This window comes from Cynara cardunculus, assembly GCF_001531365.2.
Source record: "Cynara cardunculus var. scolymus isolate 2C chromosome LG 1, CcrdV1, whole genome shotgun sequence".
NCBI classification, from domain to species: Eukaryota; Viridiplantae; Streptophyta; class Magnoliopsida; order Asterales; family Asteraceae; genus Cynara; species Cynara cardunculus.
In genome coordinates this window covers 12,327,528-12,341,900 of record NC_037528.1, presented here as the reverse complement: position 1 = coordinate 12,341,900, position 14,373 = coordinate 12,327,528, and the positions used below count along the sequence as shown (strand labels likewise).

Genomic DNA, 14,373 nt, shown 5'->3' with positions numbered 1-14,373 from the left:
AAATAAGGGCGGTTTTCATATGATCACTCCTATATATATATATATATATATATATATATATATATATATATATATAGTTTGGTTCAAATACTAACCAAGATTTTTGTGTTAACTTTGTTAACGAAAACAGGCTAGTCTCGCGTGATCTAAATATATATATATATATACACACACATATACTTTTTTTGGACCGCAAGAAAGAATTTATTAAGAACGGAAGAAAGGATTAGCGAGGAGCTAGTTGTTAACAGAGTACACAGTCTCAACCGGATTACAGATCCATCTCTCCCAGCTAAAAAGAATTGCTACCTTTTGCTCTACATCTAATCCAATCATAAGCCGTGAATTGAATCTCACTACAAACTTTCTTATCAGATTTGCTCTTTTCGTTGAACGTCTTGCGGTTCCTTTGATTCCAAATGGACCAAAAGAAAGCTGCCATAATCACCTTGCTAACCTCTCTTCTGCAGGTATCCCCTATCATTGAAATTGCCGACCACATTTGACGTGCCGAGGAAGCGTTTGCCGGCCACTACTCTACCCACGAGACCAAAAGCGCATTAATTACCTTTGCAGTGGAGCAAGTAACAAAGACGTGGTCCAAGTTCTTCGCCGTCACCAAACACGTCTGACACTCGTCCGAGTTGAGCACCATGCCACGCTTCAAGAGGTTGTCCTTTGTTGCTAACCGATTGTTAAGCGTACGCCATAAGTGGATATTAACTTTACTGGGAACACACACACATATACTAGAAGGGTACCCATGCAATACAACGATGTACATTTTGATTCTAATGTTTCGTTTTATATTTTGGGTTTATCGATGTTATAATGCAATTTTATGTGGTTTTGAGAAAAATAAAATGTTTTTATTTTTGAATGAAATATAAATTTGAAGATATTATAAAATCTTGAAAAAATAAGTGATATTGATATCAAATTAACTATTTAAAAGTTCTCGTTTTTGTGTATTTTTTTAATTCAAAATTTTATTATAATTTAATTGAAGTTTAAAAGCGAATTAATTTATTTTTGATTTAATAAAATAAAATTTTAAGATAATAATTAATTATTCTGTTAGAACTCAATAATTATCCTAATTATATTTTAGATATTTTATAATTAAAATGAGATATTTATCCTCTAAGATTATGCTTATCTGCATTTAGTTGCATGAATTCAAACATTAAGTTTTAATAAGTTGTATTTACGCATAATTTACTTGTAATATTGAATTCTAAGTAGTATGCATCAATAAACAGTACTTCATGCATAAAAAATGGTTTTTAAGATTTTTTATAAAATGTTTTATAATATAGTATAGAATATATGTATTATATTTCCTCAAATATTGACAATTATCTTTTATTTTACAAGAATATTCAAATACAAAAACTTACAAAACCTAATAGACATATATGACTTACTTAGGGACACGAAAATAAAGTGGTATAGGATTATGGGGTTCAGGTTTATCATCCCACACTGAAAAAGCACTCCTTGAGTTCATCCAACGATCCGTCATTTCTGGATAGTGTCGGTCCAAAACATCTTTCAAACTCTCCGTTGTATTCACCCATTCTAGCCCTTTTTTCGTGTACACATCTTTGTTAAAATCACTCGTAAAAAATCTATCTGCTTCGAGTCTCCTGTAAATTTAAATTAATTGATTAGTAGATTCGTTCAATATGTATTTTAATTTCTTAGGTAGTTGAGTTTTCTATACCTTGATGCCATGATGATAAAAATTACAAATGCAGTCTCGCTAATGGCAAACCCTTTGATCTTTTTCTCTGCTGACATTCCTACCAACAGATCGAGTTGCTCTACGTCGTCACCATATACTTCACGCAATGTCTTAATAGCTTCTTCATCTTCTGTTAGATCTTCCCAGTTGGAGATGGGGATAAGTAAAAGAGATCTACGGAACTCATTGTATCTCGCTACATTCCTTTCTCTGTCCCTATAAACTGCATCACCATGTGTTTTGATCAACGAATAAAAACATAAATTTACTTGCCCATCAAAAGACGTACACAAAAATGTCATCCTAACTACAATAAGAAAATTAATCTAATCCCAAAAGCTAGAGGCAAATGTATATTTCGAATCAAACTCTAGATTCTGATCATGTTTAAAGAAAGAAAATGATACTTACTCTCGAGGGAGGCTAAGTCCACATGATTGGGCCGATCTGTGCCATCAACATTTTGAGGCGCAACGTCCCTAAGCCACAACGGATAATTCCATAACTCAAGTGCCCCACATGATTGATGTCCCATTGATACCATTCGTGTTGTAAATCCAATTTCTGATAATTCCTCTTCTCCTTTATTTCCGATCAAATTTAACATATCTATTCTGTAAATTTATGATAATCATTCACATAAAAAATACTTTTACAAGAAAATAATCTGACTCATCTCATTTTTATTGATAAAAAAACATATGCACAAATCGTTAAGATATAATTTTCCTTATTAAAAAAGCCTGCTAATCTATATCGACTCATACGTGTCCAAAAAGTCTTACTTTTTGCTCAATTTTGGAGATTTGCGAAGGCCTGGTGTTGAATTAACATCCCTAATGAAGAGTTGATCGGGTAAAAGGGAGTGCATTCTGTAAACACTTGTAAACTCTTCTGTTAATGAGTACGGAATTCCATGGTTATTGGGTTTCTTTAACCCTATAAGACCTCCCAAGATGGCCCCACCAAAACGCCCAAACGTGTCCTTGAATCTTTTCCCTAGTAACCCATACCTGAATCAATCAAATTTTAACAACAATACTAATATTCCATTTCAAGAATAATAACACAAAATTAACACCATTACCAGTTAGCTCTCATCGCAGCAAGAAGGGTGTCAGTTTTGAGAAGCTCAACGGTCCAGTCAATGGTGTGAATTTTGGCAATCACCGCAGAAGTTACTAGTCTTGCATGACGATATAGATGTTCATCATCCAACTCACCATATTCTTCCTGATTATTACAAGTAATTTGAGACAAATGTTACTAGATATTAAATTGCAGTTTATTGCAAGAATGGATGTATGTATTTGTCATATATAATATATAATTCAGAAAAAGGGAAGATAATGAATGTGTATATATGTGTGTACCTTTAAGACATCACAAATGGCATTGTGCTCAAGGATGAAGAGGGCTTGTAAGGTCGATAACCCAATCCAATTATTACGAATATCACCCGCTATGCGCAATCCACCATTGTCACTTTGGAGGAGGCCGTCTTTCGCGATCTTGAGCTTTCCGTCTTTGAATGTCCTTACTTGCTGCAATTCACTAGAACCGCTTCCGTATATTGCACTCGCATCCCTGTATTTCAATGGACACAATAAATGATTACTGTATCTGAAATACATTGCCAAAATCATGTTGTTAATATGTTTCCAATGAATTAACAATTTCATTATCATATCATATGACATCTCATAAAAATGCCTCAACATTTTACTTTGTAACAAAGTACAATAAAATTACTGTTTTCATATTGTTCTATGCTATTAATAAACTCTCATTTCTGAAAAACAAACTATATATTTTTTGGGGAAATATCCCAAAATCTTGGGTAACTTATTATTTTACAAGACATGAATATAAGTTTTGCGGCTAAAATATGAATTTCACAAGTTTTCAGGGTCGATTAGTGACAAAAAATGTTAATGGAGTAATCAAAATGGTAGCACGGATACGATTTTATCAAGTTCTAGTGCATTTTATAACTCTAAAAAAGCTAAATATTTAAAACGATGACAAAAGGACAATTTATAAAGTTATGGGACATACCTTTAAACTTAGAAACACTTTAAATATTTAAATATATAGGAACTAAAATACCAATTTGTGAAACTTCAAGAAATTCGTGAATATGTTGAACTAGTCGGACTTGACTCAAGACCCGCTCTAGAAATCCAACGTGTTAGTCTTTAGCCGAAGAAACATATATGACGTAAATGCATGATGGTCATTTAAGTGATCTGGATCTAAATTATGACATGTATAGATTATTCAAGTTTAAACCTACTTCACAAACATAATCAAAACCTAATTGTATCAACTTATTCACAACGAGTTTTAAACTAGACAAGATTGTTGGATGCATTTTGGTGTAAACATCATTAAAGTCAATCGATAGTAGATCTCCCATACCCATATGTAAATATATTTTAAAATGTATTAAAATTGCATTATTATTATTATTATTATTATTATTATTATTATTATTATTATTATTATTATTATTATTATTCGGTCAACGACCTTTTTGTCCAGTAGTGGTTATTGGCCATTTAACAGAACATGTCCCTCAACTATCTGAGTTTTGAAATCCGGATGCCATACTTCTAATAAATGTCATTCAACCCCTCACAGTTTCTGAAATCAACATTCAACCTTCTTTACCACTTAAACTTCCAAAATTTTGAAAATTTCACCTTTGTTTTCAACATTTCCAAAGTTTCAAAATAAGTCTAACTAAGTTATGTTTAATAATTATAAACTAATCTATTTTTCGAGTTTATTTAAATTTATAAGTTATAACTTCAATTTTTGAGAAACAACATCAAATAGCTTTTAAATAAGCTTTAGCGGTGTTTTTTTTTTCTTTCTAATTGTCCCTATAAAATAATCAATTATTTATCAATTTAGATCAGTAATTTTATATTGTTAATTTAAAGTGTATTTTATTAATCAATAGAAAAAGAAATAATCTATAACATAATTATTGACGATGCAGAAAAACATGAGACAATGATTTTTGATCATCACAATTAGTGGTGAGTAGGGTGTTCCATATATGACAAATGTAAACATGAAACTTTGTAAGAAATCATACCACCATGAAGTTCTAATATTAAGATGACCTTTCTTAATGTCATCTAAACCGGTATCAACATTTTTAGTCTTGTAGAATTTGAATGATTTGAAAGGGCATTGACCGACTACTTCTGCAGGTGCCTTGAGTTCAATCTGCAGTGAAAATCAATGGTCATGTATTAGTGCACCATACGTCATATTATACATGCATGCGTAAATCTATATTGATGGAACCTGCTCTGTTGACTCCAAATGATCAATCCAATCATGGACCATGAATTGAATCCATGAAGCAGCAATCATGTTGAACTGTTTTTTGTTGTCTTTAAGTTCTCTGCGCGCTAGAAGCTTTGTAGCCACCAACACGGGATCTGGCTTCAATAGCTACACACAACGAAGATTTTAATATCTTTTTTTTTTCTTTTCGTGAATTACTTCTATTTGTAGTACTGTAAGTATCTGGAAAAAAGAATCGAGCAACTAATTCTGTAAATATAAAAAGTGAATAGTATCATATCAATTTAAATTAAAAAACCAATAGTAGCTAAAAATATAAGTGAATACTAGATATTTTTATGACCATTGATAATTTAAATGTGAACTTGAATAATAAAGTCAAAACCAACGAAAGTAGTCGATAGCATGCAATATTGATTATTTTTATTTCCATCAGGACAGGCACTTGACTTATCTATATGACTAAGGTGATGTTTGAAAACTTGTTGATAAACCAGTTGGTGACTGCTAAGCTAGATGGTAGTTAATAAAATAGGTGATGAACATATCATGTTTAACAAAACTAGCTGATAAGTTAGATGAAAAATGTAAAATGACCAAATTTTTTTTTAAAAAAATTAATCAATTATAACATTTCATAATATAATTAAAACAAAATCCTAATTATATAATATGTTAATTAATAAAAACAAGATAGTCAAGTTAAATAACATAATATGTTAATTAAAAGAACATCTAGAACTTCAGATTGAAGAATATATATATATATATATATAGGAGGTTTACTTTACAAACCATATTATTTGTACAAACCATTCAAATATCATTCAACTAATCATAATTTTTTTATTGTGTTCATTTTTTTTGTAGTTATGAGAGGTTGATTAATCACTTTTATTGTGACGGGTGTTAATCATGGATATGATCATCTTTATTATATTAATTTTAGAGAAATATATGAAACAGTTTCATTCAAATTTCATATGTATTATATGAAACAATTCATCAAAAAAGTATTATATGAAAGAATTTCATAAGATTAAACAATTTAATGAAATTTTTTCGTAAGATTAAATAATGAAATCGACAGACGAGGGTAGTTTGCACGATTTGTACAAATATGAGTGGTTTKCATTTGATCGCTCATTTCTCTCTCTCTCTCTCTTTTTATATATATATATATATATATATATATATGTGTGTGTGTGTGTATATGTATATAAATTTTCTAATATAAATTTTAGAAAAAATTAAAATTAATTTATAATTATAAATAACTATTTTATACAATATGAATAAAAATATTAATCACACATATACTAATTAATCAATAATTTGAAAAAAATATAATTAAATATTTTATAAAATTATTTAGCACCAGTTTTATTGTCTATAAACAAAATAAATATACCTTTAATTTTTATGTAATTTAAATAAACATTTCTAAGATTGTTATATTTTTGCTTTTTGAAAACTAAATATATTGAATAATAAATTAAAAAATAATAGTATAAAAATTACTGATATTATTAATTATAATTGTATATAATTTTGTATAATATATAACTAATTTAATTAATAATTAGCATTAATTAACAGTAATAATTATTTGTTATTCATAATTAATTTGTAGTGATAAATCACACTTAATATTAATCAAGATTATAATTGAAAAATGTATTAAAAAGATTCTAAAATACTACTCCAACTAGTGTTTTAATAAGTTAACTTATATCCATTTAAACAAATACTCAAAAAATAAGGTAATTTATGTTAAACAATACGTAACTAATATCGAATGGAACTTCATAAACAAAAGCATGATCATAGACCACCAGTGATAACCCTTAATCATTTTTAATCTCCAGTGCATCTCTTTATTGTTGACATTCAATTAGTATTCTTTCAAGGATGAAGATCTTTTCTTACGTTTTTCACCACAATCCAACCAGTAAAATTATAACATTGTTTTATTCGACTTTACAAATATCTACATCCTGTGTATTTCTCTTGCAGAGGAAGAGAAATAATAATGGAAAAAGAAAAGACAAAGATATGATATATAAGCTATCGGCCAAATTGATGAACAACTATTTGACAAAACTCTATTAAGAAATTGATAAAAAGAATTAAATATATTTATATCAACTTAAATAGAATTATATAATAAAATGTTAAATTGACTGTTTATTTATTGGAGAATATTAATTTCAACAAATAAAAACAGACACCGACAATTACTTGGCTTGTTTTATCATTATGTATTTATATTTATATTTAAGTATATGATAAAAAAATATTTTTTCAAAATTTGAGAAAACTAGCTTTTTTAATTATTGATTTTTTTTGTATAATAAGTAATAAACTATTAAAAAAACTATTTTAAATAGTTTATAATAAGCTTCATATTTTTTTTTATTCAGATATACCTATATCTTGAATCGAGATTGTTGACTAATTTGTCTGTATTTTAACTAATTCAATATCTAGTTTTTATATAACAGTTGAACTGATAATTTATGTTTTAAATATTTTTTAACATATTTTTAGATTGTTTTATATTTTTATCTAACTTATAAACTATTTTATTTAATTATAAAATCTAATTAATTTATCAAATAATCACTAGTTTATTAATCAATAAATTATTATCCAATTAACAATTAATTTATCGATAAGCAATTCTTCAAACTTTTAATAGTCACCTTATTTAAAACAGAATATATATTAACATTTTTTTAAATTAAACTCTTACCTAATATTCTTTAATAAACAAATTAACTTTACGAATTAGTAATTTATTATCTATTTACTTGTATTATTGGGTATTATTTAATTAACTATCAGAGACTAATTAATGTTTTAGAGATCATCAACCGATATCTACCTTGATTATTATTTTCAACAAGACTTTTTATTTTATTTTTTATTCTCACTATAATAAAATTGACCTTATAAAACATTAAAAACACCAAAATGTCCTATCACAATGTTTTATAGATTTAAATTTATAAAACTAAATAATAAAACGCTATATTTATAGATGTTCCAATAATTACAAGACATGTTTGAACATCGTAACAAATTTTTTAAAACATTTTTATAAAAATAATTTATAGAAGACTATTTGGAAAAATATTTTAAACAAGAGTGTCATATAAAAAAATGTTTTATAAGACATTCATTAAAAATATCATATAAAATAGTTATTACGACATTTTATTTTTAATTTTTTTTAAAAACTTATTAATTAAGAAGTCTAAAAACGTTTATAAATTGATTGCAACACTTTTAGATGTAATCTTTTATTGAATATATAAAATAATCTGAATAAGATACTTAAATATTATTGACGTCCTATAAATTCGATTTTAATTTAGTTTTTTTTACATTAGGTATTAAGTTATATATTTTTAGAGAAAAACAATATCCAATTTGGCAATTTGCTAAAAAAATCGAAATTTTGAATTGGTTTTATATGGATGTGTGAAAGAAGCGTTTGAAGAGCTTCATAATTAATTATAATTGTGACAGTAAAGGGTTTTAATTAATATTTATTAATATAATAGTTTTTGTTTTTTTAAAAAAATTAAATTATATTTCTAATATTGTAGCAGTTACAATAATCACTATCAACCATATACAAAACTAACAATAAACATCCAAGACCCAATCGCCCATTTTTTTTCACAAAACCAAATCCTTTGTCGTTGTCTATTCATCATAGTATTGAATAAGATTTCTTTGTCATCAAATCCCATTTTATCTCTTCCCCATTAACCATGTGAAGTTTATTATTTTATTTAATATAAATTTATTTCACCCATCTTTTTTATTTGTAATGATTCTTTTTCACATGTAATATGTAGAGAGGAAGGAAACATGCGATTTCAAACAAGAGTTTTATTTGATAACATTCTTGGTGGTAATCGATTAAACCGGCCTTCGTCTGTAATATTTATAGACACGTCTGATAAATGAGGTATCAAGTATTTTATAATGCAAGCTTATATAATTTCCCTCTCCAACCGATATAAGATCTTAGAGTAGATGTCGCTTTGAAATCAAGAAATAGTCAAATTTAATATTGGTGCATGGACAAGGCAGACAATTAATATATGATACTATTGGCCTGAGATGATATCAAACTGGTGAACTAGACTAGAGGCTGGGCTTCCAAAGGGTTGGATTGTAAGATCCTTTATCGGTTGGAGAGGGGAACGAAAGTTGTCTTATAAGGGACTGAATACCTCATTTTTCAGACGTGTTTTAAAACCATGCGTCCAAGTGTACATGGACAAAGTGTACAATATTTATTACGGGTTCACATGAGATGTTACAACATTACCACGACATCCTATCATAATTTGCGACACAAGACACTAGTATAATTAAAAACATCTTCAACAACTATGATAAAGTAGACAATTTTGGCAATTTAGAAGTTCTTTTCTTACTTCAATAGCTATGCTAAACTGTATGATAAACATAGATTAAAAATAGAGAAGATATAGAAATCTTCAAATTTGAATAAATCTATTTTAATTGTTTCCACCAATGAAGTTGAATGTGTTATAATATATAATCTACTGAATATTCTAAAAAATGCATGAGATGAGGAATTTATAGATTACTTTAATTTAATTAATAATTAGGTGTAATATGTTATTTTTAAAAATTTGATTTCTGGATATTTTATTTGAAAAAAGATACAGCTTAGATGTTGTAAGATACTCTAAGATTTGAATTCAGGATGGAGTCATCTTAATTATAATCAACACTACTGATGCGTTGGAAGTTGGAAGTAAGATTTGAGTTATAAATAAATCAATATTAATGGCGAGTCGGAAGTAAGATTTTTTATCCATAAATCAACATTAATGATGAGTTGGACGTCAGAAGCATATATACCTTATCTTTCTGATCAACAGAAGGCATGTTCCGGCCAAAGAAAGTTCCTTTACTGCCGGCAAATTCATTCGAAGGATCATTGAACTTTCCGTCCGCTGTTCTGAACGGAAAGTCACGGGGATTGAACCCATCCCCCACCGGAGTTTTCTCAACGTTCACCAAATTGTATTTGTCATGAAGACGGCGGCGTATACCCAAGTATGACAGCCCCAAGAAGACCGGCAAACGGTGCCACCCGATCCCAGACTTATCAACACCATGAACGTTCTGCACACAGTTAACATCACCATTTGTGCTCAAGTAAAATAATCAATGAAACAGAATATATACATGCAGAATAATGCAGATACGTACCAGAAAGAGAAACTTGTCGGTGAGTGTCATCCTTTGAAAGATTTCATGGAAGTCGGCATGGATGAAGCGTTTGATGGGTGAAACAAGCAGACGAGATTTTGCAGAAGACATAAATTGAGTCGTGTTTAATGTTGGGGAGAAATGGGTTTAATTTTATATTAATTACCACACCAAGATGGCCTATTTAAGAACTTTGTGGTTTAAATCTTGAAATTACGTATAAGTATAATCAACAAGTAACCAATGAAGAAGATGATGGGATTTTGAAGACGAGATTGATTTGCGACCAGATGACATATATATATATATATATACACACACACACACACACACTCTTAACCACTACCTATAAAAATTGCAATTAATTTTTAATACAAGGGTTGGATCGAATCATAAGTTAAAATATATTAATATAGATTTTTAATAGGAAACAATGTATATGAGCTGTGACTGGATTTTCTTAATTTTGATTACGATTTATAATTAAAAAAGTTGACGTCAACCTTGTTAGTCTTTGTAGTTTTATAACGTTAATTTTATTGACTTATTAAATTAAATTCATGAATATTTAATCTTCAATCACATTGTAATAATTTTGACCCATAAAACATTAATTGGACATACTTAAAATATTTTGAGTAACTAAAAATCAATACTAGAGTCCTTTTTTTTTCCTTTCAATAATTTACTGAATGATTAATTAGTCACTGGTTGTTTTGGCAATGTTTATTTCCAATCTAGTAACCAATTTTTTGCTTTGTTCTTTCTAATTTATAGATGCATGTTAGTAACGAAGAATCGTGTGAGAATAAAAGTTAAGGTGAAAAACGTGAGAAGGAAATGAACCCTTAATTTCAAACTCACTCATTAATCGAGTTTAATATGAGAATTGATCCAATGGATCTTGGTGCATCTCATTCTAACGTGTATTCAAAGATGAAGATCTATTTTTATGTTTTTCATCAGGACCCAACCCTACACATTGTTATGTATTAGTCATTCATAACTAGTAATTGTTTATCACAATTTCATTTAATTTAATTCTACACCACGCAAACGGAATAGCATAATTGTTGGAGTAAAAATATATCTTAATTCTTCACATTGTTATGCTCTAAGTTCCTTAGCTTCACGTGGTGTATAATAAAATTAAACGAAATTGTGATAAATAATTACGAGTTATGAGTGATTAATACATAACCACTATGTTAAATAGAGACCTGAGATTTAAGATATATTTTTCCTCAAACTATGCTATTCCGTATGTTAAAATAGAGAAAAAAATAAAGACGGTAGAAATCTCAAAAACTCCATACTTAAGAGAGAGAAATGATATTTTAGTTCACATGAGACATTGAAATTACTAGTATTTAGAAGAGATAAATAATATTTTATTAAATGTATCAAATATAGTAATTATATAATTAATAGTAGAACCGCGAAAATGAAATATTTGTTGAAGTTGGATATAATTTTTTTAAAAGATTTTTAATTTTTGATATCTATTTAAAAAAATTATAACATAACTGCTAGACTGCGCTTGGTACATTGGACTGGACATGACGGAACAAAACTCATTGTCCCACGTTTGACACGACATATGATAAGACAATAACTCAATGTCCCATGTTTGGTGCGATATGGGACAGAGACAAAATCTAGGACAAAGTGGGACATTGTTGGACAAAAAAACATTTTTCTTGTTCCATCAAAATAGATGGAGTAAAATGAGACAAGAATGAGATAAAAACTAAAATATTAATAATTAACCATCGTTTGATATATAGCCTTAATATGATATTTGTTTTAATTGTCAGCACCGCTAATCGCAACCGCCGCCATTACCGGTAGCCACCGTCGACCACCTCCACCTCCAGTACAACAACCTCTTCCACCAACTCCACAACCACCATCGTACATCGCCACCTCCACATCCACCGTCGTCCACTGTAACCATCTGCCACCTCCATCTTCTCCTCTTCTACAACAACCTTCTCCTCTTCTACAACAACCTTCTCCACCACAACCACCACCGTTCATCGCCACCACCATTACCACCGTAGCCCACCTCACCTCCACCATAACCACCACCATTGCCCACCACCACTATTGGCTACCACCACCACCATCTACCATCTTCACGTCCTCCATAATCACCGTCGGCCACTGATCGCCGTTGTCCATCTCCACCACCACCAGTATTGTCGCCCACTACCTACTCCACCATAACCAACACCACCTTCGCCAATCGATAAAAATCTTTCAAACCGAATAAAACACAATTTCTCCTTTGTACGAATAATTTTTTTTTTCAAATTACCATCATTTATGCATCAAATAATATATGTATGTATTTATGTATATGAAAATTGTGTAAGAATATTAATAAATAAAATTATTATTTTATTTATGTTAATTATAACTATCATATGCTATATAAAATTATAATAACTTTTGGGGACAACTTGTCTACTTTTGTCATGTCGAGTCCTAGTCATACCAAATACCAGATAGACACTTGTTCTGTTAGTCCATTCTCGTCCAATCAAACCCTTTTGTTCTTTTCAATCCCAGTATGTCATATCCAATTATGTTTATGTACCAAATGATACCTCTCTTAGTGAATAACCCTACGGTAAGAGGCAATTTTGTCCATTCTTTCATTTTCGTTTTGCAACCTCTATCTTTATTAATTATCATCTTTCAAACGAATCTTTACTCAATCAAATTCGATAATTAGAGGATCAAAATCTATACACTCAAATTTGCGTTTTAATTTTGATGATGACTATCCGTTTGATTTTGTCCATATTATTCAAATGTTCATTACATGAAGATTCACTTATGACTTAATTTATTTCTTTTGGTTTTAAAAAGAATTGATTTTTATATAAGATTAAGGATGAGAGGTTGAAGATCGATAATGAAAAAATAGAGTAGATAAAAACCTTTTCCTACTTAACGTTCTCTCATTGATGCCATTAGTTTGAAAAACAAAGTAACACAAAATCGATTATTTGTATCGTAAATATAAATAAAATCAATAAAATAAAACTATAGATTAATATAATCTAAGAGCTATTTTTCTAGTTAATTTCTTTTTTAATCAATATCAACGAATCTATTGATAACACGAACAATCAGTAACACTTAATATAAACAGCCGATCATATTTTAATAATTTATTGAAAAATTGTTCTTAAGTGAAAACACTTTGAACATTGGGCAAATTCCACAAGTCAATTCACGTGGTTTTATTTATTTTTTATTTAGTTAGGTAGGATTAATCAGTTTATAATAATTTCTTGAACGTTGATGTGAAGGGAAAACGTGTAGGAATTAGTTTCTCAATTAACAAACCTCGAGTGTTAGTCATATCGACGGTAAGACAAGTCTTTGAGGTATCTTTTTAGTCATCAGTTTGAGTTCCTCTAATGTCATTTAAGATTTTTCTAATTATTTTGCTGGGCTCATAAAATTAGTCAAGGTGCAAACAAACGGACTCGAATACCCATATTTAATTTTTTTTTAATCTTGTTATTTATTTATATTAGTGAGAAAAATGCACTTATCATGGCAACATTTCCATTCTAAATCTAACATGCATGTTATAGATATAAATGTGTACACCTTTTTTCCTAATTCGATAGAATAATGTATAATCCGAGAGCTATTTTTGTGTTTTAAGTAGTCTTTGTTTGGTAGGAGTTGATTGTAAAAACGATCCCATTTTAATAATTTCTTGGAAAATTGACTTATTGTGAGAACACTGGGTGCATATTTTGAAAGTCAACAAGTCAATTCTCGTTTGACTTGTTATTTAATTTAATTGGGTAAGGTTCTACATTAATTATAAACTACCAAAATTTTAATAATTTCTAGAAATTTGATCGAGGTGAGGTGAGGTCAACATCTGAATTAAAATTTTACTTTATTTATAGAAAACACCCAAATCTTTTATTTTATTCATATTTAATCAAGTATATATATATATATATATATATATATATATATATATATATATATATATATATATA

General features: G+C 28.8%; 1 protein-coding gene across 1 annotated transcript; it reads right to left on the bottom strand.

The window, feature by feature from the left end:
* Positions 1 to 1,423: 1,423 nt before the first annotated feature.
* LOC112512108 (alpha-dioxygenase 1-like) lies at positions 1,424 to 10,447 on the bottom strand. The gene is made up of 10 exons (XM_025117926.1): positions 10,337 to 10,447; positions 9,983 to 10,249; positions 5,069 to 5,218; positions 4,854 to 4,987; positions 3,121 to 3,334; positions 2,835 to 2,980; positions 2,533 to 2,760; positions 2,159 to 2,361; positions 1,727 to 1,970; positions 1,424 to 1,649 (listed from the first exon to the last, which is right to left on the bottom strand). The coding sequence occupies exons 1-10, from the start codon at positions 10,445 to 10,447 to the stop codon at positions 1,424 to 1,426; spliced, it is 1,923 nt and encodes a 640-aa protein (XP_024973694.1).
* Between the last annotated feature and the right edge of the window lie 3,926 nt (positions 10,448 to 14,373).